Source organism: Leucoraja erinacea, chromosome 16 (genome assembly GCF_028641065.1).
Source record: "Leucoraja erinacea ecotype New England chromosome 16, Leri_hhj_1, whole genome shotgun sequence".
Taxonomy (NCBI): domain Eukaryota; kingdom Metazoa; phylum Chordata; class Chondrichthyes; order Rajiformes; family Rajidae; genus Leucoraja; species Leucoraja erinaceus.
Window position 1 is genome coordinate 39,764,404 of NC_073392.1, and position 27,098 is coordinate 39,791,501.

The window sequence follows — 27,098 nt, forward strand, 5'->3', positions numbered from 1 at the left end:
AAAGGATGCGCCAATCCAGATGGAGGCGAAGATGCAACTCGGAGAATAGTTGTATCCTCGCCAGGAAGTGACTGAGAAACGGTTTCCCCCTTACCCTCCCCACCTCCCCTCACATAAAAATACTAAGAAACCTCCAAAACATATTATTAAAACAGACTAAAATAAAAAACAGACAGACTTCAGGCGAGGCTGCCATCATGCGGCGCCCCTAGTGGCCAACTGTGCATGCCATACGAAAGACCCCATGAAAGAAAAAAAAGCAACAAGACACACAACTACATTAAAGTTAACATAAACATCCACCACAGCGGATTCCCCACATTCCTCACTGTGATGGAAGGCAATAAAGTCCAATCTTCTTCCTCTTTATTCTCCCGCGGTTGGGGCAGTCGAAGCTCCTGTATCCAGGCGATTGAAGCTCCCGTGTCGGGGCGATCGAAACTCCTGCGTCGGGGCAGTTGAAACTCCTGCAGCTTGAAGTTCCCAAAGTCAGTCTCTGACCAGAGACCGCGAGCTCCATGATGTTAAGTCCGCAAGCACCCACGGTCCGAGGTTAATCCCTGGCAAGGGGATCACGAGCTCCGCGATGTTAAAGTCCCATAGGCTCCCCGCGGTCGAGCTCTCAAGAGTCGGTCTCCAGCAAAGGCCGCCAATTCCCCGATGTTAGGTCGCAGTGCGGACAGAGATACGATACGGGAAAAAATTACATCTCCATCAAGGCAAGAAATTAGAAAAATATTCCCCAACTCCCCCCCCCCCATTCCCCACATAAAACAAGCTAAAAAACACTAAAACATACATTTAACACAGACTATTAAAACACGAAGAAGGAAGGGACAGACAGACTGTTGGCGAGTTCTAGATTCTAGTTAAATTGAATGTAGTTAAAATAGAAAAGATTAGAAAAGATTAGAAAATCAATATTGTACCATTCATACTTTCATGATCAGGATACTTTCTTTTTAGATCCCACCCAGAAAATTTATTTCATATTTATTCCAAATTCATAACATTTTTAAAAATGTAAAATTTGCAAAATTATCCTACACACTAGGGACAATTTGCAAAACCAATTAACCTATATCCCTGCACATCTTTGGACTGTGGGAGGAAACTGGAGAGCCTGGAAAAAAACCCCATGTGGTTACAAAGAGAAGGTACAAACTCCATCCATGCAGCACCCGTAGTCAGGATTGAACCTGGGTCTCTGGCGCTGTAAGGCAGCAACTCTACTGATGCACCACCATGCCGCCCTACAACTCAAAATCAAACCGAAGATGCTGAACATCTGAAATAATATCTTGAGGATATTAAAAAATCAGCAGATCAGAGAGCATCAGTGGAAAGTGAAATTGAGGGAATGTTGTTTCTTTGTCCACAGATCGGCTGAATGTTGATAGCATTTCTCTCTAATTTGGCCCATTTAAAGTTTGTTTGGCAGATAGCTGTGTGGCAGCCAGCCTTTAACTGCAGGAGAGATGTGCCTGCTCGTATTAAATAGTTCATTTTGAGTTATCTGTCACAGTGCAGCACCAGTTACAATTCAGCCTAATCGGGTTGAAATGTTGCCAAATATAAATGTTGGCTATTGCTCAACTGCTGGTATCATTTTCGAGCTTGGATGCCAGAGAGACAGCACCGAATTCTTCCACCCGGCAGCCCATCAACTATTAGCATTTGTGTAGGAAGGAACTGAACACCGAAGATAGACACAAAACGCTGGAGTAACCCAGCGGGTCAGGCAGCATCTCTGGAGAGAAGGAATGGGTGACGTTTCGGGTCGAGACCCTTCTTCAGTCTTTCTCTCTCAATGCCTGAGAGACATTTACTCTCTCAGAGAAAAAATAATGTTTATTGCCGTCACAAGGCATGTTTCATTTGTGAAAGACTTCAGCATAGAGCAGATGAATTTTGAGGCCCCACGTATTTATTTGTTAACTTTATCATTTTTTTCATTATCGCTAATCACTTTCATGCATAATTGTTGTGACTCCCCCCAAGCCATTGTTTCTCACTCTTCCTGAAATATTAATCAGCTGTTTCGATTTATAAATGCTCAGAGCTGTGCTTAGTAATCGGAACATAGGGCGGCACGGTGGCGCAGCGGTAGAGTTGCTGCCTTACAGCGCTTACAGTGGCGGAGACCCGGGTTCCATCCCGGCTACGGGTGCTGTTTGTACGGAGTTTGTACCTTATCCCCGTGACCGCGTGGATCTTCCCCATGATCTTCGGTTTCCTCCCACACTCCAAAGACGTACAGGTTTGTAGGTGAATTGGCTTGGTATAAATGTAAATTGCCCCTAGTGTGTGTAGGATAGCATTGGTGTGCGGGGATTGCTGGTCGGTGCGGACTCGGTGGGCCAAAGGGCCTGTTTCCGCGCTGTATCTCTAACCTAAACTAAGCTAAACTAAATATTTTGCTTTACAACACAAGGGGGTGCACTTCTGATTAGTGGGGAAAAGACTGGAGAAGAAAAGAGGGAGGTAGTTTAAGATTTTAATTCTTTTGGGCAATTGAAGCACATTAATGCTTTTCAAGATTTAACCAGTCCCGTTGCAGGAATGTTCTATTTGGTGCAGAATTTTCAAGTTTATGTATAGTTGCACATATATCTTTGTCGTCTTGGGGTGCTTGAGTGGGATGAGACTGTCTTTGTGTTTGTCTGCTTGGTGGCGTAAAGCTAGTCTGGATTAGTAGACCTTGAACAGATTGTCCTCTCCAGCACATAACACCGATGAAACCCAAACACAAGTTGGTACACTCTGTATTGTAGAAATGTTGGTACTGTACCAAATTATATTCGACCCTTGTCCTCCAAATTGGGGAAGAGGAAAGGTCAAATTGGGCCAGATTCTTTTACCAAGGGTGGTGCTATCTCAACACCAACTCCCATCCCTCCGTTCCATCAACTCCAAGCAGGCAAGCAAACAATTACAGCATGCAGTTATTGTTTAGGAATGCTGGTTTAAACCCAAAACGTCATGCGTTCCTTCTCTCTAGAGATGCAGGTTTAAACCAAAGATAGACACAAAAAGCTGGAGTAACTCAGCGGCACAGGCAACATCTCTGGAGAGAAGGAACGGGTGACGTTTCGGGTCGAGACCCTTCTTCAGACTGCAAGACACGGGAAAGGGAAACGAGAGATATAGACGATGATGTGGAGAGATAAAGAACAATGAATGAAAGATATGCATCAAAGTTATGATGATAAAGGAAACAAGCCATTGTTAGCTGTTTGTTGGGTGAGAACGAGAAGCTGGTGTGACTAGGATGGGGGAGGGATGGAGAGAGAGGGAATGCAGGGGTTACTTGGTTAGAAAAATCAATATTCATACCTCTGGGTTGTAAGCTTCCAAGCAAAATATGAGGTGTTGTTATTGTTGCCCCACTGTGATAATAAATAGAATGCTTTGTATTTGATGTGATTTTACCATTTCAAGAGGTTTCTTTCTCTTTTGCTAACCTTCCTAAATGATTTGCGGAGACCTGACTTGTGTACAGTGGTGTAGGAACTCTCCAGAGCCCTGGTCATCTGGCCATTCATTGTGAAAGGACCATGTGGAATCAGCCTGGAGAAGTACAGCTGGAACTGTACGTTAATCATTGCTGTACTGCAGAGTGGAGATTGGACTTCAATGTGTGGGAAGGAACTGCAGATGCTGGTTTAAACCGAAGATTGACACTAAATGCTGGAGTAACTCAGCGGGACAGGCAGCATCTCTGGAGAGAAGAAATGGGTGACGTTTCGGGCGAGACCTTTCGTCAGATGCGATGGGTGACGTTTTTGGTCGAGTCCCTTCTTCAGACGTGTATTGTATTGGTTGTTCCCACATGCCGTTTCACGGAGACAGGGTGAAAGTGGGACATCCGAGAGAGGGGAGTGAAGGACTGAATGCTGCTGAAGTGGCTGGGATTGATAGGATACAGAGCCAAGCCAAAGGTAGAATAATGCCTGGCCCCACAGTGATTCTGATAAGACAACCCAACTAGTGAATGTGGAGTCTTACATATCTATCATAAATGCAATATCCCATGTTAATCCGTGGTTTAATGCTAACATTCTTGCCCTGTGAATTAAATCACACTCCAGAATTGTAAATAAAAGTGTAATAAAGATTCTCAGTTCTAGAACTGAACTGTAGGAGGCGCCACTTGTGAGAAGTGAAATATAGAACCTTGTGTATTTCCTTGTGCAGCGAATAGTGTAGCCCACTTCTGGTCTTTGTTTACTCCTCCACAATACTTCACGTAATAGATCTGTACAATTATTCCACTGATATCTGTGCGCAAATTGGCTACTGTACTTGCCTGCCTTTATCACAGTCACTAGACTTCTGAAGTGGCTAATTGGTTTAGTTTAGTTTAGATACAGCATGACAGCAGGCCCTTCAGCCCACCGAGTCCGCACCGACCAGCGATCCCTGCACATTCATACAATCCCACACACACTGGGGACAATTTTACACATACACCAAGCCAATTGTCCTACAAACCTGTACGTCTTTTAGAGTGTGGGACGAAACCGAAGATCTTGCGATCAGAACGTTCAACCTCCGTACAGACAGCACCCGTAGTCGGGATCGAACCCGGGTCTCCGGCGCTGCAAGCGCTGTAAAGCAGCAACTACTGCTGTGCCACTGTGACCGTTTCAGAATACAGAACAGTACAGCACAGGGACAGGCCCTTCGGCCCACAATGTTTGTGCTGAATTTGATGCCAATTTAAAATTATCTCATCTGGCTGTACATGATCCACATCCATCTATTTCTTGCACTTCCATGTGCCAATCTAAAAGCCTTGTAAACGCCAATATAATATCTCCCTCCACCACCACCGCTAGCAATATCTTCCAGGTAAACACCACTCTCTGTGTAAAAAAACTCCACACCTTTTCATTCAACTTTCTCCCTTTTACATTATAGCTGTGCCCTCTAGTGTAGTGGCATTTTCACCCTGGGAGAAAGGTTCTGACTGTCTACCCTATTTATGCCTCTTAAACTGATGTTTACTTCTATCGAGTCTTCCCTCAACCTCTGACATTCCAGAGAAATCAATCCAAATTCACCCAACAGCTCTTTTTTGGTGAAACCCTCTAATCCAGGCAGCATTCTAATAAAACTACACACGCTCTAAAGCCCCCACATCCTTCCTGTAAGGGGGTGACCAGAACGGCATGCTCTATTCCAAATGAGACCTAACCAAAACTAACCAAAGAGCTGCATCGTAACTTCCTGACTCTCATACTCAATGCCGCTACCATTGAAGGCAAGCACACCATACTTCTCATTACTACCCCATCGACGAGCTGCCACCTTCAGAGAGTCCAAGATCCCTCTGCACATCAATGCTGCTACGGGTCTTGCCATTAATTGTATACTCTCTCCTTCTTCTTCTTCTTATCGAGTCCACACACACAATTAGAAGTTGCTCAGCCAGAGCTCGGCATTTGCATACAATGGTGTCTATCTTGTGCTTCTTGTGCTTCTGGTGCGTGGTGGTGGAAAGATTGGTGAAAACAGGGCCGCGATGTGACGTTCTTTCCTTGACCCCCTACTCTCTCCTTATATACAACCTCCCAAAGTGTTCCACCTCACATTTCCTCGGATTAAACTGCATCTGCCATTTCTCTGCCCATTTTTGCAGCTGACCTATATCCCGCTGTATCCTCTGACAACCGTCCTCATCGTCTACAACTGTTCCAGTTTTGGTGTCGTCAGCAAACATTCTCACCAACCCATTTACATTTCCGTCCAAATCATTTATATATATATATATATCACAAACAGCGGAGGTCCCAGCACCGAGCCCTGCATCACTCCACTGGTCACCACTATGCACAAGCCATTTTTGAATCTATGCAATCTTTATAGATTCAGAAAAAGCTTTAAAAAAGACTCCGGTCAGAAAAAAGTTGCATAAATGCAAGTAATTTGTTTGTTTCTATCTTTAATGCACGAATGATTTTTTAAGATTTCAGTGGCAAGTATTACCTATGTGAATGAAACTAACTCCTGGCTGCTGCTCCAGTGAACTAGTGGTGAATGGGTATCCAATCGCAGTCCTTTCAGGTGAGGCAGAGGTTCACTTGCACCTTCTCCAACCTCATCTACAGTACCTGCTGTTCCAGGTGTGGACTCCTAGATAACAGGCTTGGCGCTCATTTCGCTGAACACCTTTGCTCGGTCTACCTGGGTCTACACAAACTACTAGTTGCTAAACACTTTAACTCCCCCTCCCATTCCCACACTGACCTTTCTGTCCTGGGCCTCCTCCACTGTCAGAGTGAGGCCCAATGCAAATTTGAGGAACTGCACCTCATATTTTGCTTGGGCAGCTTACAACCCCTGCAGTATGAATATTGATTTCACTAGCTATAAGTAACCCTTGCTTTTCCTCTCACCATCCCTCCCATACCCGAAGTTTCCGACAAGTTTCACTGGTCGTCTTCATTAAATTTACTGTCTGTATGCCTCAATGTCACCTTCCCCTCAATGAACCATTCCACATGTCCTTGATCACCAGCTGTTTTCATCTGTCGTTTTCACACCTTACCCTTCCATATATCTAGTTTCCCTCTCACCTGACTCTCAGTCTGAAGAAGGGTCTCGACCCAAAACGTCACCCATTCCTTCTCTCCGGAGATGCCGCCTGTCCCGCTGAGTTACTCCAGCATTTTGTGTCTATCTTCAGTGTACCTTCCTACACAAATCAACCTGCTGCAATGGCTTAGAATTCAAACCTAATTGTAAAATGCCTTCATGCATTATGTTTAAACTGGATAATAAAATGGACAGATGCCACATAATATTTTAATAGAGGCAATCTTTTTCTTTCTGCCATTTCACTTTCTTACCGACAACACCTGTAAAATCAACTTGCAGTGACAATACTTTGTGGACTGAAGAGTTTGCTTGAAAAATTATTACAAACAATGTATGTGTCCCATGGTTACGCCATCATACCAGATCTAAAACTTTCATTCATTATACCCACACATGATCATCGAGGAAAGAAATATTCTGAAGCCAGTGAGAGTTGGAGAACAGATGTTGTACTGGCTCACATTATTCCACATCTGGACGTATTATTCTCCACAAACTGTACAATTTCTCTTTTATTGCATTATAACAATGGGGCTTTTTGTTGGAGGAATCGTTAATTTGCAGGAAACGATTATTGGTCCAATGCCTTCTGTTCTGGGAACAGGCTGGCTCTCCTGGGACTTAAAGGAACCAACTGAGAATAGTTTTTCACCAAGTGGAAAATACTTTTTTCACACCAAATCTGTATGGTAATTCTCCGTTGTTTTGACAAAGTTGACCTCCAACACACAAAGCCAATAATGTTAACTCTTTACGTTTGTTCATCATGCATGAACGCACTGTATCTAGCAACAATTCCACTTCAAATTGTTTCTTATTATTATTCAGCTTGGAAGTGTATGTTACTTTTGTGCCTCTGCTCGGCTCTTTTTCCGAGTTTAATTTTGTTGATCGCTAACATTTCATCGCATTTAATAAGATATTTGGTGGACTTGCCCATCTCTGATGGATATTGTCAGAAGGAGGGAGAAATGTTCTGGTATTGAATTATTCAGGTGCCTTATTCTGGCCGTAGGTGGTGAGATATGTGATACAAGTTTGATTATTTGACTATTTGGATTTTAAAAATTGGCTGTCCTCGTCCTAACTTTACTTTCAGTTTTGCATTCATAACTGCTTACAATACAAAATTGCCATTATGTTTATTCCACTTTGATCCTTTGTTCTCTTGCAAACTGGATAGCAAAGATAAGTTTCTGCCTTGAACAGTTTGTGAAGGACATAATTACTTGTTAAAGTTGGTACACAAGGAATAGATATCATTGAAAATCACTTTTTGTACCAGATTTGTGTTCTGCTGTTTCACTTCCTGATCTGGGGTTTTGGATTCTGATTTTTTAAACTAATAAATGCAATATAATTTTATTGGAACGGTGTGTGAACATCAAGCACTCGTTTTACTCTCCAGCTATAGTGCTCGTTTGTTTGTATTGCTCCCCCTCAAACAAACACAGGCAATGCAGTTTAAAGTCTACACTGATGTTGTATTAGGATGGATGATGGTGTAAGTGAATGGATGAGCAGCAGAGGAGGTTGTTTCAAAGTGGGCTTTTAGTCAGCAAAACTAAAATTATGCTATAGCCATAGCAAGATTAATTTCATCCAAGCCTTTTCCTTGAAGGTAAGTTGAAATGGAATAGGTAATGTAGGAATAAACTGCAGATGCTAGTTTAAACCGAAGATAGACACAAAAAGCTGCTGGCCTGTCATATAGACAATAGGTGCAGGAGTAGGCCATTCGGCCCCCCGAGCCAGCAACGCCATTCAATGTGATCATGGTTGATCATCCACAATCAGCACCCTGTTCTTGCCTTCTCCCCATACCCCTGACTCCGCTATCTTTAAGAGCCCTATCTAGCTCTCTCTTGAAAGCAGCCAGAGAACCGGCCTCCACCGCCCTCTGAGGCAGAGAATTCCACAGACTCACAACTCTCTGTGTGAAAAGGTTTTTCCTCATCTCCGTTCTAAATGGCTTACCCCTAATTCTTAAACTGTGGCCCCTGGTTCTGGACTCCCCCAACATCGGGAACATGATTCCTGCTTCCAGCATGTCCAAACCCTTAATAATTTTATATGTGTCAATAAGATGCCCTCTCACCCTTCTAAACTCCAGAGTGTACAAGCCCAGCCGCTCCATTCTATCAGCATTTGACAGTCCCGCCATCCCGGGAATTAACGTGGTGAACCCACGCTGCACTCCCTCAATAGCAAGAATGCCCTTCCTCAAATTAGGGGACCAAAACTGCACACAATACTCCAGGTGTGGTCTCACTAGGGCTCTGTACAACTGCAGAAGGACCTCTTTGCTCCTAAGAAGTAGGTAATGTAGGAACTGCAGACGCTGGTTTAAACCGAAGATAGACACAAAAAGCTGTAGGAAAGCTGGCCTGTCAGATAGTATCTCTGGAAAAATTAAATTGATGATGTTTCATGCCACGACCCTTCTTCAGGCTGCGAGTCAGGGGAGGGGGAGTGACCTATTCCTTTTCTCCAGAGATGCTGACTGTCCCACTGAGTTACTCCAGCATTTTGTGCCTATCTTTGGTTTAAACCGGCATCTGCAGTTGCTTCCTACACATGTCATTATCTTACCATTTTCACACAATTATACACGCTATTAATGTGCAGAGATACATCTAAAGGTCAGCGGGATTAATTGGAATAGTTACTTAAATAACAGAAGTCACATTCTTGGTCACGTTAATGGCCGTATTGGATTATTTACTGGTTACAAGCATTAACTTTATAGCTATGCAACCGTGCCATCAATACTGAACACCATCCGGGCCACACACTCATTTCACCCCTGCCATTGGGAAGAAGGTACTGGAGCCTGAAAACTGTAACGTCCAGGTTCAGAAGCAGCTTCTTCCCTACAGACATCAGGCTATTAACCTTCAAACCAGTATGTCTTTGGAGTGTCAGAGGAAACTGAAGATCTCGGAGAAAACCCACGCAGGTCACGGGGAGAACGTACAAAACTCCATACAGTGTTTCATTGTTGTATGTCCCAGACAGAACAATGAGATTCTTACTTACAGCAGCACAACAGAATATGTAAACCAAGTACACTGTAAACAATATGATAAATGAAAGAGAAAAACAAGTTCAGTGTGTGAATATATACACTCACACACACTCACACACACGCACACACACACACACGCACACACACACGCACACACACACGCACACACACACACACACACACACACACACACATATTCACGCACACATCAAAAACAAACAGCAATAATAGTGCGATAATAACAATAATAGTCTATGTAGTTCAGAGCTTAATGGAGGTTGTAGTGTTTCATTGGCTTGGATTTGTATGCTTGGAGTAAGTGTAAATTGTCCCTAGTGTGTGTAGGCTTGTGTTAATGTGCAGGGATCGCTGGTCGATGGCAACTCGGTGGGCCTGTTTCTGCGCTGTATCTCTAAACTAAACTGAAGTATATACATGGTAAAGCTGGATGACTAATGGATGGGTGTTATTTCATTGCTGACCACAACCTTCTCATTTCTGTTACCATGGCTCCAGACAACCTTCCTGTTCCTACAGGTACAGAAAGTTTATTGTGGTTCATCAAAAGGCACTTCAGTGGATTAAGTTTATGTCTGCTGAACTGTTAGTTGACCAATATAAGGATTGGAAATTAAAAGAACTAAATACAATAAAAGCCACGGAAGTATTTGTTTGTATATTTAGACCTTTGAAGTGCGGTAATTAAAAATTACAGGCAATGTTTCAAAAAGCTCGAGACAACAGCATGGTGGCACAGTTGCTGCCTTACAGCACTTACAACACCAGAGACCCGGGTTAGATCCAGACTACAGGTGCTGTCCATATGGAGTTTGCATGTTTAATGCTGATAAGTGTGAGGTGCTACACCTTGGCAGGACAAATCAAAATAGGACGTACATTGTAAATGGTAGGGAATTGAAGAATGTAGGTGAACAGAGGGATCTGGGAATAACTGTGCACAGTTCCCTGAAAGTGGAATCTCATGTAGATAGGGTGGTAAAGAAAGCTTTTGGTGTGCTGGCCTTTATAAATCAGAGCATTGAGTATAGAAGTTGGGATGTAATGTTAAAATTGTACAAGGCATTGGTGAGGCCAATTCTGGAGTATGGGGTACAATTTTGGTCGCCTAATTATAGGAAGGATGTCAACAAAATAGAGAGAGTACAGAGGAGATTTACTAGAATGTTGCCTGGGTTTCAGCAACTAAGTTACAGAGAAAGGTTGAACAAGTTAGGGCTTTATTCTTTGGAGCGCAGAAGGTTAAGGGGGGACTTGATAGAGGTTTTAAAAATGATGAGAGGGATAGACAGAGTTGACGTGGAAAAGCTTTTCCCACTGAGAGTAGGGAAGATTCAAACAAGGGGACATGACTTGAGAATTAAGGGACTGAAGTTTAGGGGTAACATGAGGGGGAACTTCTTTACTCAGAGAGTGGTAGCTGTGTGGAATGAGCTTCCAGTGAAGGTGGTGGAGGCAGGTTTGTTTTTATCATTTAAAAATAAAATGGATAGTTATATGGATGGGAAGGGAATGGAGGGTTATGGTCTGAGCGCAGGTATATGGGACTAGGGGAGATTATGTGTTCGGCACGGACTAGAAGGGTCGAGATGGCCTGTTTCCGTGCTGTAATTGTTATATGGTTATATGGTTATATGGTTATATGTTCTCCCCGTGACCGCGTGGGTTTTCTCTGGGTGCTCCAGTTTCCTCCCACACTCCAAAGACGTACAGGTTTGTCAGTTAATTGGCTTGGTATAAATGTAAATTGTCCCTAGCGTGTGTAGGATAGTGTTCGTGTCCGGAGATCACTGGTCGGTGCTGACTCAGTGGGCCGAAGGGCCTGTTTCGGTGCTGTTTCTCTAAACTAAACTAAACTAAAATAAACATATCAGAAATATAGGCTATTTTTTTCTAGACTTTGTTTCTACCATTGTGGTTTCTGGTCTTCTGCTTTTTTGTCATTGGTTTTCCTGCAAGTTAATTATGCATGTACTTTGTCACATTCTGAGTCTTGTGCCTTTTCTGCCTCATTTTTATTTTCTCTTACAATTGCCAAACTTGACTCTGGGATCACTGGCTAACCTAAATTTGTATTTGCGTTGAAGGGATGAGGGGGGGTGGGGGGGAGGTTGCAGAAAATTGATTCCATTCTGAAAACCTATCTGCAGGAAACAATTAAATGCCTAAATCCTTTAGACCTGAGCATTTGCGATGGGCCTATTTCACGGTAATAAACTCAATGGTTGACTGAAGGTATACAAAAAGCTGTAATATTCCATTGAGTTTAAATTATGTTTACAGTTTAGTTTATTGTCACGTGTACCGAGGAACAGTGAAAAGCTTTTGTTCCGCGCTTTCCAGTCAGCGGAAAGACAATACATGATTACAATCGAGCCATTCACTGTGTACAGATACATGATAAGGGAATAACGTTCAGTGCAAGGTAAAGCCAGCAATGTCCGATCAAGGATAGTCTGAGGGTCACCAAAGAGGTAGATAGTAGTTCAGCACTGCTCTCTGGTTGTGGTGGGATGATTCAGTTGCCTGATAACAGCTGGGAAGAAACTGTCCCTGAATCTGGTGGTGTGCTTTTTTACACTTCTATACATTTTGCCCGATGGGATATGCTCATTGTTGGATTTTGCATCGGTTCCAAAGGAGGAATTTGTAAATGTGTCCATTTTAGTTTCCTTTTCCTTTGGCCATTGATCCCTCTTCAGCTTCCCCTCTTGAAGTTGTGGACTCGTGCTAGAATATGACTCAAAAATTGCCTTTGTATTTCCCTTCAGTATGTGCACAACTGGTCAATGAAGGTAGTCATACTGCATGGAAACAGGCCCTTCTGCCCAACTTGTCCATGCTGTCCAAGATGCCCCATCTATGTTAATCCCACCTGCCTGCGCTTGGCCCACAATCCTCTAAATCTTTCCTATCCATGTACCTGTCCAAATGTCTTTTAAATCTGGTTATAGTACCGTTCTCAACGACTTCCTCTGGCAGCTCGTTCCATGTACCCATCATCCACTCTTTGAAGTGTAGGAAAGAACTGCAGATGCTGGTTAAAATCGAAGGTAGACACAAAATGCTGGAGTAACTCAGCGGGACAGGCAGCATCTCTGGAGAGAAGAATGGGTGACGTTTCGGGTCGAGTCTCTTCTTCATCTGATGACCAGAAACGTCACCCATTCCTTCTCTCCAGAGATGCTGCCTGGCCCATTGAGTTACCCCAGCAGTTTGTGTCTACCATCCACTCTATGAAGTTGCCCCTCGGGTTCCTATTAAATCTTAACCCTCTCACCTTAAACCCCTGTCTACTGATTCCTGATTCCCCTACTCTGGGTAAAATATTTTGTTCATTCACCCTGTCTATCTGCAGGCAGTTGTATTTGATACCTGGATAAGCACTGAGGTATGTGGAACATTTCTAGTTTCTTCTGACCAAATAATCTGCATATGCATATTTTTGGATGGAATTGCTAAACAATCAAAAGTGAGAATCTTTTTTGCCTTCATCACAGTTCATTAATTAGGCATGGTCCAAGAATTGACACATTCCCTTCCAGGCTCTGTCTTGTAGGTTGTGCTGATCTTGGTTTTGTTAAATGCATTTCAATAACATCCAGGATGCACAGGAAAGAGATGCAGATGCTGGTTTACACCGACGATAGACACAAAATGCTGGAGGAACTCAACGGAACAGGCAGCATCTCTGGAGAGAAGAAATGGGCGACGCTTCAGGTCGAGACCCTTCTTCAGACTTTTTGTAAACCAGCATCTGTAGTTCCATGTGTCTCTATTCTATAGGGTCCTCTCATATGTTGCAGCTTTACCTGAAAGCCTATTTAAAAAATGCAAGTGCTAAAACATGCGGTTTACCAGAATTGAACTGAGCCAGATTTATTGCTGCATATATTAGACTGAGATATCTGTGCCACATCTGTATAATTCTAACAAGCTTTTCTTTTAGAGTCATAGAGTGATACACCGTGGAAACAGGCCCTTCGGCCCAAATTGCCCACTCTGGCCAACATGTCCCATCTACACTAGTCTCACCTGCCTGCATCTGGTCCATATTCCTCTAAACTTGTCCTATCCATGCACCTGTCAACTGTTTCTTAAATATTGTGATAGTACCTGCCCCAACTACCTCCTCCAGCAGCTCATTCCATACATCCACCACCCTTTATGTGAAAAATGTATTCCCTATAGCTCAGGCCCTTCCAAAGTCCTGGCAACATCATCGTAAATCCTCTCTGCATCCCTTCCAGCTTGACATCATCAAACAAAATTTAAAAACAGAGATGTTTTGGTTGGAACAGTAACAGCAAGGGCCAATTATGTGGGGATATTGTGTAATTTGCTATGTGATGTACAATCGATCTCTGCACAAGAAACAAATTTGAATATCTGATATTAATAGAAATGCAGTTGATATGGTCTTCAAAGGTGGACAATGGATTTGATATTCCAGGTATTCAGGTTTCTAACATTTGTCAGGTATGACAGTGTTGCCTTTGTTGAAATGCTTTCAAAAACAAAATACTACAAGTTATGTTGTAGGAAAGAACTGCAGATGCTGGTATACACCGAGGAACGAAACAAAATGCTGGAGAAACTCTGCGCAGGACAGGCAGCATCTATGGAGAGAAGGAATGGGTGACGTTTTGGGTCGAGACCCTTCCACAGACAGCCTTCAGACAGCATGAAGGGTCACGACTAGTATGGAATTCCCTGCCGCAGAGGGCAGTGGAGGCCAAATTACTGGATGGATTTAAGAGAGAGTTAGATAGAGCTCTAGGGGCTAGTGGGATCAAGGGATATGGGAAGAAGGCAGGCACGGTTTATTGATTGGGGACGATCAGCCATGATCATAATAAATGGCCGTGCTGGCTCAAAGGGCCGAATGGCCTCCTCCTGCACCTATTTTCTATGTGTCTATAACTTCACCCATTCCTTTTCTCCAGAGATGCTGCCTGACCTGCTGAGATACTCCAGCATTTTGTTTCTATCTTTGGTACTGCAGTTAGTTTTGATTAGCAAATGTGGGGGGAAAAGCTATTGAAGCAATCAAAAGGCAAAAAGCAACTCCAATTTTGAAATCACAGAGAATTTGACACTGGCTTATTACTATGTTGCCATTGCGATCTTTAATTAGCATACTTTTGGATAAATGTTCCAGACGGAATATCTTGTTGTAATTCTACCACCTTGCCTCTAGGTTGTGCAACTGAACTCAGTCTTTATGGTCCCATTGGAAATGTTGTATAAACTCAGGTTATTTTCCATTCCAAGAACAAGGCTTTTTGTTTTTGGAATGATTTATTTATAACCAAACAAAACATTCATTTCTTCCTCCCCACAGTGATTTCAAAAATTGAACAACCTTAGCCTAGAGTCCACAAATGGACGTCATCAAACACTTGTGCCAGGGAAAACTCAGGGCAAAAATAAGTAGAATAGCAGAGAAACGATTTGTAGTCAAGAGTGTTTTATTTTCATATGTCCCAGATTGAACAATGAAATTATTACTTGCAGCAGCACAACAGAATATGTAAACATAGTACACTGTAAACAATATAATAAACAAGAAAAAAAGTTTGGTGTGCGTATATATACACACGTACTCACATCTACGCATATATACAGATCATATATACACACACATATGTACACATTAAAAACAAACAAACAATAATAGTGCAATAATAATAATAATAGTCTATGTTCAGAGCTTATTTGAGGTTGTAGTGTTTAAACGAACAAACAAACACATACAAAAAAACCCAGCAAGGAGCAGTACACCATGGCAGCCATCGTTGGTACCAGCAGCAGGTACACTGCAAGCAGCTGTTGCCTAATGACTGTCGGGAAAGGGCTGTTCCTGTTCCTGCTCCTGGATGAAAAATTAAGGATGAAGAAGAATTAAGCACTGACCCAGTGTACATGGAGCTTGAAACACTGCTGGTGAAGCTGTGTCCCATACATATCAACTTACCTCTATCAAAGTAAAAGATTGGTCCCAATGCCCCCGAGATAAAATTGGGCAGCAAAGTGGACTCAAGTTCTCAGTTCAGATTGCTGGCGTAATCCCTTGGAGAAAATGTAGTATTGTGCTATATGTGAGTAGATGATGAGGGATTGCCAGATCGGGTTAAGAATAAATAATCTGAAACCGTTCACTGTCATATCTCCAGTATTGCTACTTTAATGGACTATTGGAAGTGTAGCTGTCAGCTGCTGGGAAAAATGCAGGACCAAATTAAATTACAATTATTAACCTTGATTTTCAATTGTTCTTTTACAGACTTACTAAAATATTTGTCTCTCCTGAGGAGATCACAGTCTAGCTCCACATTTGTTCCCCATTCCTGTTTGTTTACCTTTCCTGGGTTCCAAAAGGTGCTTCTGACTTGGAAATAGGGGTGGTATTGTGGATTTTGATCACCCACCCCACTGTTCACCCCTGTAGAAATACACTAATAGCAACTTTACAATGAGGCAACATTTGAGTCTGAGGCCTGACTGGGTCTGTCCTTGGAAATCAAACACTTCATGAGGTTGTTTGGTGCAGTTAGTGGTCGGAAGCCCAACAGTGACATATGTAGAAGATTGAGGAGAATGATTAAAGGAAGGGGGCGGCATGGCGGCGCAGCGGTAGAGTTGCTGCCTTGCGCCAGAGACCCGGGTTCGATCCTGGTCACGGGTGCTTGTTTGTACGGAGTTTGTACATTCTCCCAGGGTTTTCTCCGAGAACTTCGGTTTCTGCCCGCACTCTAAAGACTTGTAGGTTAATTCGCTTGCGTATAAATGTTAAAAATATCCGTATTTTAGAATAGCGTTAATGTGCAGCGGTCGCTGGTCGGCATGGACTCAGTGGACCGGAGGGTCTGTTTCCACGCTGTATCTCTAAACTAAAGAGAGCTGAAGCCAGAGAATGAAGATAGAAACTGGGAAATCACACGGTGACTGGGATTGCAATGGGAGGTTGCAAATGCAAGATCAGGGAGTGCTTGGAAACCAGGGGCTATTACGGGACTCCAAAGATGCAATCCAAGGAAGGAACTGATCTTGCATGCTTCCCAAGATAGACACAAAATGCTGGAGTAACTCAGCAGGACAGGCAGCATCCCTGGAGAGAAGGAATGGGTGTCATTTCGGGTCGAGACCCTTCTTCAGACTGAGCGTCAGGGGAGAAGGAGTTAAAGAGATAAGGAAGATCAAGGAAAATGGAGAATAGACCATTGTTAGCTAGGAGAAGGTGACAACAAAGCTGACAGAGAAACGATGTAATCAGGTGGACAGTCAGACTGGTCGGAGAACTGGAAAGGGGGGATGGATGGAGAGAGAGGGAAAGCAAGGGTTACATAAATTAGAGAAGTTAATGTTCATACCGCTGGGGCGTAAGCTGCCAAAGCGAAATATGAGGTGCTGTTCCTCCAATTTGTGCTGGACCTCACTCTGACAATGGTGGAAGCCCAGGACAGAAAAGTCAGTGTGGGAATGGGAGGGGGAGTTAAAGCGTTGAGCAATAACCGGGTGATCAGGGTTCAGCGAAACGATCGCCGAGCCCGCGCTTCCCAGTTCGGCACTGACCCAGAAGTATCCAATGGTGGGTGCTCTAAGTCAATGTGAACTAACTTCCTCCTCTGCAGTTCCTCAAAGGAGCATTGTAACTGGAAGGATAGATCCATAGAGAATCCTAGAGTCATAAAGCATGGAAACAGGCCCTTCAGCCCAACTTGCCCACGCTCACCAACATGCCCCATGTACACTGGTCTCACCTGCCCGAGCTTGGCTCATAACCCTCTAAGCCAGTCCTATCCATGTACCTGTCCAAATGTCTCTTAAATGCTAAAATAGTACCTGCCTAAACTACCTCCTCTGGCAGCTCATCCCTTTGTGTAAAAAAGTTACCTCACAGGTTCCTATTAAATCCTTCCCTCCTCACCTTAAACCCATGTCATCTGGAATGATGTTTGCCCATGCAGCATATGCAGAAATCACATCACGTTCACTGATCACTGGTGACAGCAGCTTCAGGTTTACTTATTGTAGTGTGGCAAAACATACCCATTCCAACCAAGATTCATTGATGCCATGTGTAGGAAAGAACTGCCAGATGCTGGTTTAAATCGAAGGTGGACGCAAAATGCTGGAGTAACTCAGCGGACAGGCAGCATCTCTGGAGAGAAGGAATGGGTGACGTTTCGGGACGAGGGGAGTGGGCGGTACAGAGATAAAATGTAGCCAGAGACAGTAAGACTGGTGGGAGAACTGGGAACTGGGAGAGTCGGAGAGAGAGGGAAAGCATGGGTTACTTGAAGTTAGAGAAGTCAATGTTCATACCGCTGTGGTGTAAGCTACCCAAGCAAAATATGAGGTGCTGTTCCTCCAATTTGTGCTGGGCCTCACTCTGACAATGGAGGAGGCCCATGACAGAAAGGTCAAATTGGGAATGGGCGGGGGAGTTAAAGTGTTGAGCCACCAGGAGATCAGGTAGGTTTAGACAGACTGAGCGGACAAACTGATTGGAAACGTCACCCATTCCTTCTCTCCAGATTGTTATCAAGTTTCACTTAAGGAAAAAAATCTATTTTCAACCACTTTTTTCTTGGAAAAAAGATTTTTACTTATGGAACAATCTATATTCAAGCACAAAATCGAGAGAAAAACAGACTTCAGATACTGGAATCTAGAGCAAAAAAACAAACTGCTGGAGGAACTTTTCTGGGCAGGCAACTTTGTACAATTGAACTTGTAGACTAGAAATTTTTATTTGGTATCGATAACAACACTGGGATTCAGTTGGAAATGTACCCTTTGAGTTTATTGTAAATTACTTTCTCTTAGTTTAATAGCAAACCCCCTGTTGAGATTCTTGTTCAGGTGACTGGGATCAAAGTATTGATGTATATTGATCCAACACAAAGCTTCCGGAGATGGTAGTTGTGTCTCTGTAACAGCTGTATTTATAGACTCATAGAGCCATGTAACTGGAAACAGACCCTTTAGCCCAAATTGTCCATGCCGACCAAGATTCCACATCTAAAGGGCCTGTCCCACAAGCATGCGACTCCATGCGGCAAGCGCGACCTAACGTGGTCACTTGAGCCGTACGGCCTCGCGGGGCCGGTCCCACTTCGATCGCCGGAGCCGTATGGAGTTGTGCGGAGCTGGTCCCAACATCGCGCGGGGCTCTGGAAAACTGACCGTGTTCAAATATTCCGCGTGGCAATGGCCTGCCGGCCCGTAGCCGCCACAACGCCGTACGTCACGCGCGAACTTCCCGTGGACTTCGCTTGAACTTCAGATTCAGATTCAGATTCAATTTTAATTGTCATTGTCAGTGTACAGTACAGAGACAATGAAATGCATTTAGCATCTCCCTGGAAGAGCGACATAGCAAATGATTTGAATAAATAATAATAAGTGTCCGGGGGGGGGTGGTGATTGGCAGTCACCGAGGTACTTTGTTGAGTAGAGTGACAGCTGCCGGGAAGAAGCTGTTCCTCGACCTGCTGGTTCGGCAACGGAGAGACCTGTAGCGCCTCCCGGATGGTAGGAGGGTAAACAGTCCATGGTTGGGGTGAGAGCAGTCCTTGGCGATGCTGAGCGCCCTCCGCAGACAACGCTTGCTTTGGACAGACTCAATGGAGGGGGGCGAGGAACCGGTGATGCGTTGGGCAATTTTCACCACCCTCTGCAATGCCTTCTGGTCGGAGACAGAGCAGTTGCCATACCATACTGTGATGCAGTTGGTAAGGATGCTCTCGATGGAGCAGCGGTAGAAGTTCACCAGGATCTGAGGAGACAGATGGACCTTCTTCAGTCTCCTCAGGAAGAAGAGTGTCACTCACTCGACCTCCGCGCGGCTCCCGCTTCTGGTTTGGTCGCGCTTGCCGCATGCAGGTGCATGCTGGTGCGACCGGCCCTTTAGGTCGCGCTTGCCGCATGGAGTCGCATGCTCGTGGGACAGGCCCTTAAGCTAGCACCATTTACCCGCTTTCCTCTAAATCTTTCCTATTCATGCACCTGTCTAAATGTCCTTTAAAAGGTGCTATTCCGCCTGCCTCAACTACCTCCTCTAGCATCTCATTCCATATAGTCACCACCCTCATGTTAAAGCTGCCCTTCAGGTTCCTATTCAATCTTTCGCCTCTCACCTTGAACCTACGTCCTGGATTCCCCTGCCTTGTATTAAAGACAGACTCTGTGCATTCACCCGATCAATTCCCCTCATGATTTTACACACCTCGATAAGACCAACATTTAACCTCCTGCGTTCCAAGGAATGAAAGTCTAGCGAGCCCAACCTCTCCCTATAACTCAGGCCCTGGAATCCTGGCAACATCCTCGGAAATCTTCTCTTTCCAGCTTCGGGACACCCTTCCGCTAGAGGAAACGGAACACAGTAAATGGAACACAGTGCTTCAAATGAAATTCTGACATCATCTAGCTTAGTAGATGATCGATCTCTGACCCACTGGTCTATGTTTCTGACTAATTGTTGTGACATAGAAGTAAACTTCATTGCTTTTTTTATGGCACAGATTTTCAAAAGCCTTGGATTTGAACCCTAGACATGTGAAGCTGTAATATGGAGTATTCTGTGTTGACACAGAGCCATATCTGTTTTGCACTGTTTCAATGGCCTTATGCCATAGTATGTTCCACATAACATCCGGAATATTCCGTGTAAAGACTAGCAGATGCAGCCCACTCTTAAATATTCCAACAGGGCTTGTTTCTTCTTCTCTTCTCTACATCAGCGAGACCAAGCGCAGGCTCGGCGATCGTTTCACTGAACACCTCCGCTCAGTCCGTCTTAACCTACCTGCTCCCGGTGGCCCAGCACTTCAACTCCCCCTCCCATTCCAAATCTGACCTTTCTGTCCTGGGCCTCCTCCATTTTCATAGTGAGGCCCAGTGTAAATTGGAGGAACAGCACCTCATATTTTGCTTGGGTAGCTTACACACCAACGGTATGAACATTGACTTCTCTAACTTCAAATACCCCTTGCTTTCCCTCTCTCTCCATCCCCTTCCCAGTTCTCCCACTAGTCTTACTGTCTCCGACTACATTCTATCTTTGTCCCGCCCCCTCCCCTGACATCAATCTGAAGAAGGGTCTCGACCTGAAACGTTGCCTATTCCTTCTCTCCAGAGATTCTGCTTTGTCCGCTGAGTTACTCCAGCATTTTGTGTCCACCTTCGATTTAAACCAGCGTCTGCAGTTCTTTCTTACACAAGGGCTTGTTTCTCATTCTATAAAGGCTCCATCTTTTTTGTAAGTTCAGGCAATTTCTACGAACATTTTTATTGTAATTGGAATCCATTGGACTGTTTTATTTTCTAACAAATTGGTCATGGATTAAATTCCTTCTTGAGATGTTTGCGATCAGTGGAACACTGCAGGAATCGATGTTGGGACCGTTGCTGTATATTATTTGCATTAATGATCCACGTGAGAGTTCAGGAGGTTTCATAAGATGTTAGCAATTAACATGAAAATTGGTGGCATTGATAGCAAGGGCAATGGGCTTTGGATGTAGATTGATATTGATACGTTGGTAAAACAACTAGAGCAATGGAAGAGCTTACACATATTAAATGGTAGTATCCCAGGAAATACTAAGGAACACAAGGACACTGGTGCACATGTCCAAAGATCACAGCAACATGGGTAGAACAAACATATGGGATATCTGCCTTATTAAGCCATGGCTAAAAAGAGAAGAGTGAAGAGCTTGCGTACAACCCTTACAACCCAGGTCCTGCATGATATCTTGATTGTTAAACACTTTAACTTCCCTTCCCAGTCCCATACTGACCTCTCTGTCCCGGGATTCCTCCACTGCCAGAGTTGAGGTCAAATTGCAAATTGGAGGAACAGCACCTCAAGTTTCACTTGGGCAGCTTTCAACCTGACTGAATGAGTATTGATTTCTCTAACTTCAAGTAACCCTTGCTTTCCCTCTCTCTCCGTCCTTCCATCCCACTAGTTTCAATGGCCTCCTGATTAATTTTACTGTTTGTATCCCTCGTTGTCACCTATCATCCTGCTAGAGGAGGGTGTAGTTATAGTGTAGAGGAGATTCAACAGGATACTGCTTGGGATGGGGCATTTTAGTTATGAGGAGAGACTGGATAGATGGGGCTTGTTTTCCTTGGTGCAGAGAGGAATGTAAAAGAGGAGCCTAAATAATAGTGTAGATGGGGAGAAAACTTGTAGTTAACAAAAGTACCTAAAACCAAAGGACAGAGGTTTAGATGTAGGAGATTTTTATGGAGATTTGAGGAAGAATTGTTTTCGCCCAGAAGATGGTTGAAATCTGGAACACACTGTCTGAGGGAGGGAGGGGGGGGGGGGGGGGGGGGGGGGGGGGTATGGTGAAAGCAGATATTTTAACCAACGTGTAAGTATTTTGATGAGCCATTAAAATACTATGACATAGAAGGCAACGGGCCAAGTGGTGTGAAGCAGGAATAGATGGTAGCTGATGGACAAGGTTAGCCAAGGGGCCTGTCTCTGAGCTGTACAACTCCAAATCAATATTCCAAATGCTTCAAATGGCAAACAATTTATTACTCATATTGGCTTTGGTCCCTTCTGAACTTTGTAGTTTGGATTTTGAACAGAGCTACTTGCCTGGTAAAAAATCCAGTAATGCCTGGAACACAGCTGCCCCCCCCCCCCCCCCCCCCCAAATATATAAACCTCAGGTTAAAATAACCAAACCTGCAGTTTCACACTACATTTGAATCAGAAACAGAAGCAGAAATGTAATGCCCAGTTCTGATCACTGGCCTGCATTGAGTAGCGAGTCTGTCTTCCTCACGGCTATTGTTTGACTTGCTGAGTTTCCCAGTATCTTCTGATTTGTTTTGAATCGCAGTTTTTTGCTTCACTTTAAGTTTTGAGGCTCTGTGCATTGGACATTGGGCTTCATGTAGCTTTTTAAACACCTTGTTGGGAATGGGTGACTCTGCTTACAATTCATCCATTTCCACCTTAGGGTGAAGTTTTAGTGGAGTCCATTCAGGAGCAGATTTTATATTGGTTTCAGAGATCTGGATTTAATTTTCAGTCCGTCTAGCCTATTGGCCACTAGTGTACTTAATGGGAAAAGATCAAAAGAAGAAAATAATAAACAATTAGAAATGAAATATACAGAAAGTAGAGGAACACACTGGATCAGACAGGCCCGTCTCTATCTGAGAACATTTACAAACAGGTGTTGTCCAGTCACAGCTCTTATTACAGGCATTTTTATTTTTGAAAAAAAAAGCTTCTTCATTGCAACAAGTTAATGCCTCTGCAAATGTGAGTTTTAATGCAGAAATCGAGTGTGCAAAAATGCAATGGTTCTGCTCACTCGCCCACCTCCCAACAAAAAAAACCTCGGTGGTGTGCGTGTAATGTTTTTTTTTCTTGCAGAGCCAGCAGTGTTTGTAATGGAAGGCAAAAGATTGCTTCTTTCCTCTGCCTGTACCCTGGCTTCCAGCAGTTGGCGCATTTGGAGCCTGCTCTTTGTGCAGAGGGAGGGAGGGAGGAGAGGGAAAGCTGTTCCTTTAGAGGCGCTGGGGGCTGCACTGAGCATGTCTGGTCAGCTGCCCGCTCACACACACCAAGCTGCTGCGCATTCGAGTCATACCAAGCATATCCTGCATGTCTGTGCAGTCAACTTGCAGCGGGCTGTGAGGGAGGAGGAGGAATTGTGAGCTGGCGCGTTGTCTCTGTCACAATTCAGCCTTCTTGAATCACCATGAACTCAAGAGTTTCTTCCCTGTGAGGAGAGGGGATTGGAAGCAAGTCTCCTTTCGTTTTAAAAAAAAAACCCTCTCCCCACTCGGTTTTCTAGGAAGGTACAACTTTAAAAAAAATATATATATCTGAAAGGCTGGGGCCTTCAGCTTTGAAGAGAGAGAGAGAGAGAGAGAGAGAAAGGGAAAGAAAAAGAAAGAGAGAGAGGGGGAGGAGGGAAACAAACACAGCCAGGACAGAGCTAGTTTGAAGTGGACCTGGTGAAGCAAACAGCTGGTCTTTTTGCTATCTAGTAAATGCTACTTAAGAAAATGGACTTGTTGAACTATCAGTACTTGGACAAGATGAGTAACAATATTGGCATCCTCTGCTTTGAAGGTAAAAACATGAATCACATCTTGTTTCAGTCTTTGTTGTTTTTGATTTGAATGCATTGTTGTCAGTTTTTGCTTGACTGTTGGAACTTTATTCCCCCCCCCCCAGTTCTAGGATATTAATTCTTTTGATTCTGTTTGGTGTTCATATTTAGTATAAGTTTTTTTTTTTTTTGAATAATCGTTGATTTTTTTTCCCTCTCTTGTGTTGATTAATGTTGATTTTACCGGTGAGAAAGCTGTGTTCAGTCCAGGCCGGGTCCCTGAGAGATTGCAGCCATGCTAACTAACAAAGAGTGCTTGCTGCTGTCTGAGGAGCCATGTTGTACTTCCACAGTCTGACTCTTTGTTTAGCTTATCATTTCCTGTGTTGTTCTGAGAAAGTTCTGACATTGAAGGATGCCTCTCTTCTCTCCCAACATTGGAAGAGATGGTCGTCGAGCCAAAAAGAAATCGATTTACCCAGTGGTCCTGTTTTTTTTTTGATAGGTTATAAAATATTTTGTAGTACGCGTTTTGTATTACTCTGGGGAGTTCGCTTACGATTTGAGATGATCCACAATGTAACTGTCGGGCTCCTTGTGTTATTAAGTTGCCTTTACGTGCTGTTAAAAGCAGTGGTAATGGGTTGATTTTGCAGCCTTAAGCAGCACTGGTTTAAAACTGTTTGGCACAAGTGGTGTATAAACCACATTTGATACAGTACTATCCACGCTTGCGTTACCAAATCAGTTCAAGCTGTATGTTTTTGGACTTCATTCATTAAAAATATAAAGCAAGCTTAATTGATAAAGCATGTCTGAGCATTTGACCTGTAGATTCAGATAATATAGCAAATGTTTAAGCAGCCTTCTGGTTCCATTTTCAAGCAGCAATAGTTAAATAATTACTACAGTAACAGCCTGAACGCAAATAAAAAACTTGAGTAAAGAACAAAGGAAAGCACGTCTATTTTAAATGATTCACTCCCAGATAACACTTCAACCCGTTCAAAAAGTTTGATTCCTTCCTTGGGTGCATTTTACTAATCATTTATCGAAAACACTGTAATTTTCTGTGGGTGCAGTGGATGATCTAATGGAGGCAAACAATTTCATAATTTTCTGAAGGCTTTTCTTTTGATTTGAATTTATCAGCCTTGATTTTACTCCGTGTTTTTTTTCCCCCATGAAACACAATGGAAGGTTTAGGGATTTTCCACAAACAAGTAATGTGCTTATAGTTCTCTGTGAGTGTTTATTGTGAACACATATGAGATGCTGTAAATCAGTCATGGTCAATCTGCATAAGTGATTTATTTTTTATCAATAAACAGAATCTTCCTTTAAAATGATGTTGTGTGAATCGACATGGTGGAGAATATCAAATTAATTTTGCTGCAGCCTATTTTTTTTTTTTTTTTTTATTCCTTTGTTACCATTGGCAGTCACATTGTGGTTTTAATAATGTTGAGGCTTGTATTCGGGTTAAAATTGTTAGTTTCGATAGTTCACTGTCACACACTGATGCCAAACAGAATAGTTTATGAAAGGTGTTTTTTCAAATTGTTGGAAAAAAGTTGTCTTTCGAGTTTGAATAATGATTAAAGGTGGACGGAATGGTGGGAGGAATTGGGTCATTTATATGGGTATGGTCTCCATAATCAGATATTATTCTTGAATGTTTTGTTGAAGTTTTGGGGCTTTTTGTTGATGATCAGCTACTGTGTTAGCAGCTGTTGTGACCTGGAAGCAATCTCTTGGAGCAAACATTAACTCAGTAACATTAATGGCAATGCCACAGGTCACTTTGTTTTGGGCCACATATAATTGGCATAACTTATCTTCCATATGTTGGTCTCTTCTGCTTGCCACCTTAGCAATGGAATTTGATCAAACATTGGTTATTTTGCGAGATAACATTCAGACTATCATTGTTGTTCACAACAGAAAAATATTTTTCAAAGAGGGATTTTAAATTGTAATTTTTAAGTGCCTTGATTTAAATTACAATTGTGCATGAACATGTTCTATGAAAGTTCTGATTATGGTACTGTTGATTTTATTGAACCTTGTTTTGAAATAATTGTATAATGGCAAAAATGTAATTGTAAAAAGTTCATCTGCAGTTTCGGTTATTGTAGTACTTTGTGCTTTTAGATGTACAAATTCATTTTATTTTTTTTTTTCAATTTTATGTTACTGACATTACATTCCTCAAAGTCCAGGATTTCTTGTTGACTGGGAAAGACCAAGGCACTGTTGATAGTGGTGTACTTAAAATGGTCAAATGAAGGTTTTACTAATGAACTAATAAAACAGTTATGCCATGTTGATGAAACATTAGTCCCTTTTGGGAAGTCATGTCTGGTACCCGGGTTTCAGTGTTGTGTGTGTATTGAGAAAGCAAGCACTCAAGGCCCATTACTAAAACTAAGCCAGTAGCTCAGGGGTGAAAAGGCTATGCACTAGAACCATTCTGTACCAGCTGCCTGCACTGCTGCACCGTGTCAAATGACAGGCACTCGATACTTGGTGAATTTTGAGCTTCAACATCTGCATCTCACCCCCCCCCCCCCCCCCCCCCCCCCCCCCCCCCCCCCCCCCCCCCCCCCCCCCCCCCCCCCTCACCTGCCCCCACTCCCTCCCTGTGGAAATGGTTTTCTTTGAGCTCAGTGTAATGAAAATGGAGTTTGTAAAAAAAATGATGCAAAGATGGCACCCTATTGGCGAGGGCAACATCTTTCAGTCGAGGTTATCCAATTGTTTAGTGTGGGTGTCCAGATGGCTAAAACAGCAGGAGGTGTCCTCTTGTGAAGATCTGCTCCTTCTGCCCTTGACCTTGAACTCTGGTAACTAGGATGGACAAACTGAGCAGTAAATTGAATTTTGGAAACTGATTTTAAGGTGTTTTGTAAATTTGCAACCAAACTGGAACTCGAATGTGAAAGGTATGCTACCTGCATGATGATAATTTGTGTTCTGATTCAAGCGAAGGCGAGTTTTTGGAAGCGATTCAGTTCATCAGTTGAAAGCTATTGTGATGGGAGAAGAAAAGGAGTTTGGCTGAATAGAAATTTAGTGCAAAGGGGTAAAAATGATGAACCTTGTGAGTAATTCGAGAGCTGCTGGAAAGGGGCGTGAGAGACTCCCTTTAAAGATGGTCCAAAAATACAGAGAAACATCTGTAACTGGAGATCTGGGCTACATTATAATACCATAAACAGTTTTCTGTTGGAGACTTGGGAAAAATTGCCTTTATTTGAATGTTCTGCACTGCAACATTCTGTTTGGCCGCAGACTGCAATATGATTAACCCTTTGTCAGAACCTCCAGCTTTCTCATGGAAT

The 27,098-nt window shown here is 43.2% G+C and overlaps 1 protein-coding gene across 2 annotated transcripts in view; it reads left to right on the top strand.

Moving 5' to 3' along the window:
• Positions 1–27,098, top strand: part of vgll4b (vestigial-like family member 4b) — a 132,904-nt gene that overhangs the window by 61,208 nt on the left and 44,598 nt on the right. Inside the window, exon 1 of one of the 2 annotated variants that reach the window (XM_055648233.1) lies at positions 23,206–23,774. The exons of the other annotated variant lie outside the window; for it this stretch is intronic. Coding sequence (XP_055504208.1) covers positions 23,693–23,774 — 82 coding nt within the window. The 5' untranslated portion in view covers positions 23,206–23,692. Of the gene's footprint in view, positions 1–23,205; positions 23,775–27,098 lie in introns of those variants that run through there. 2 annotated transcript variants of the gene reach the window in all.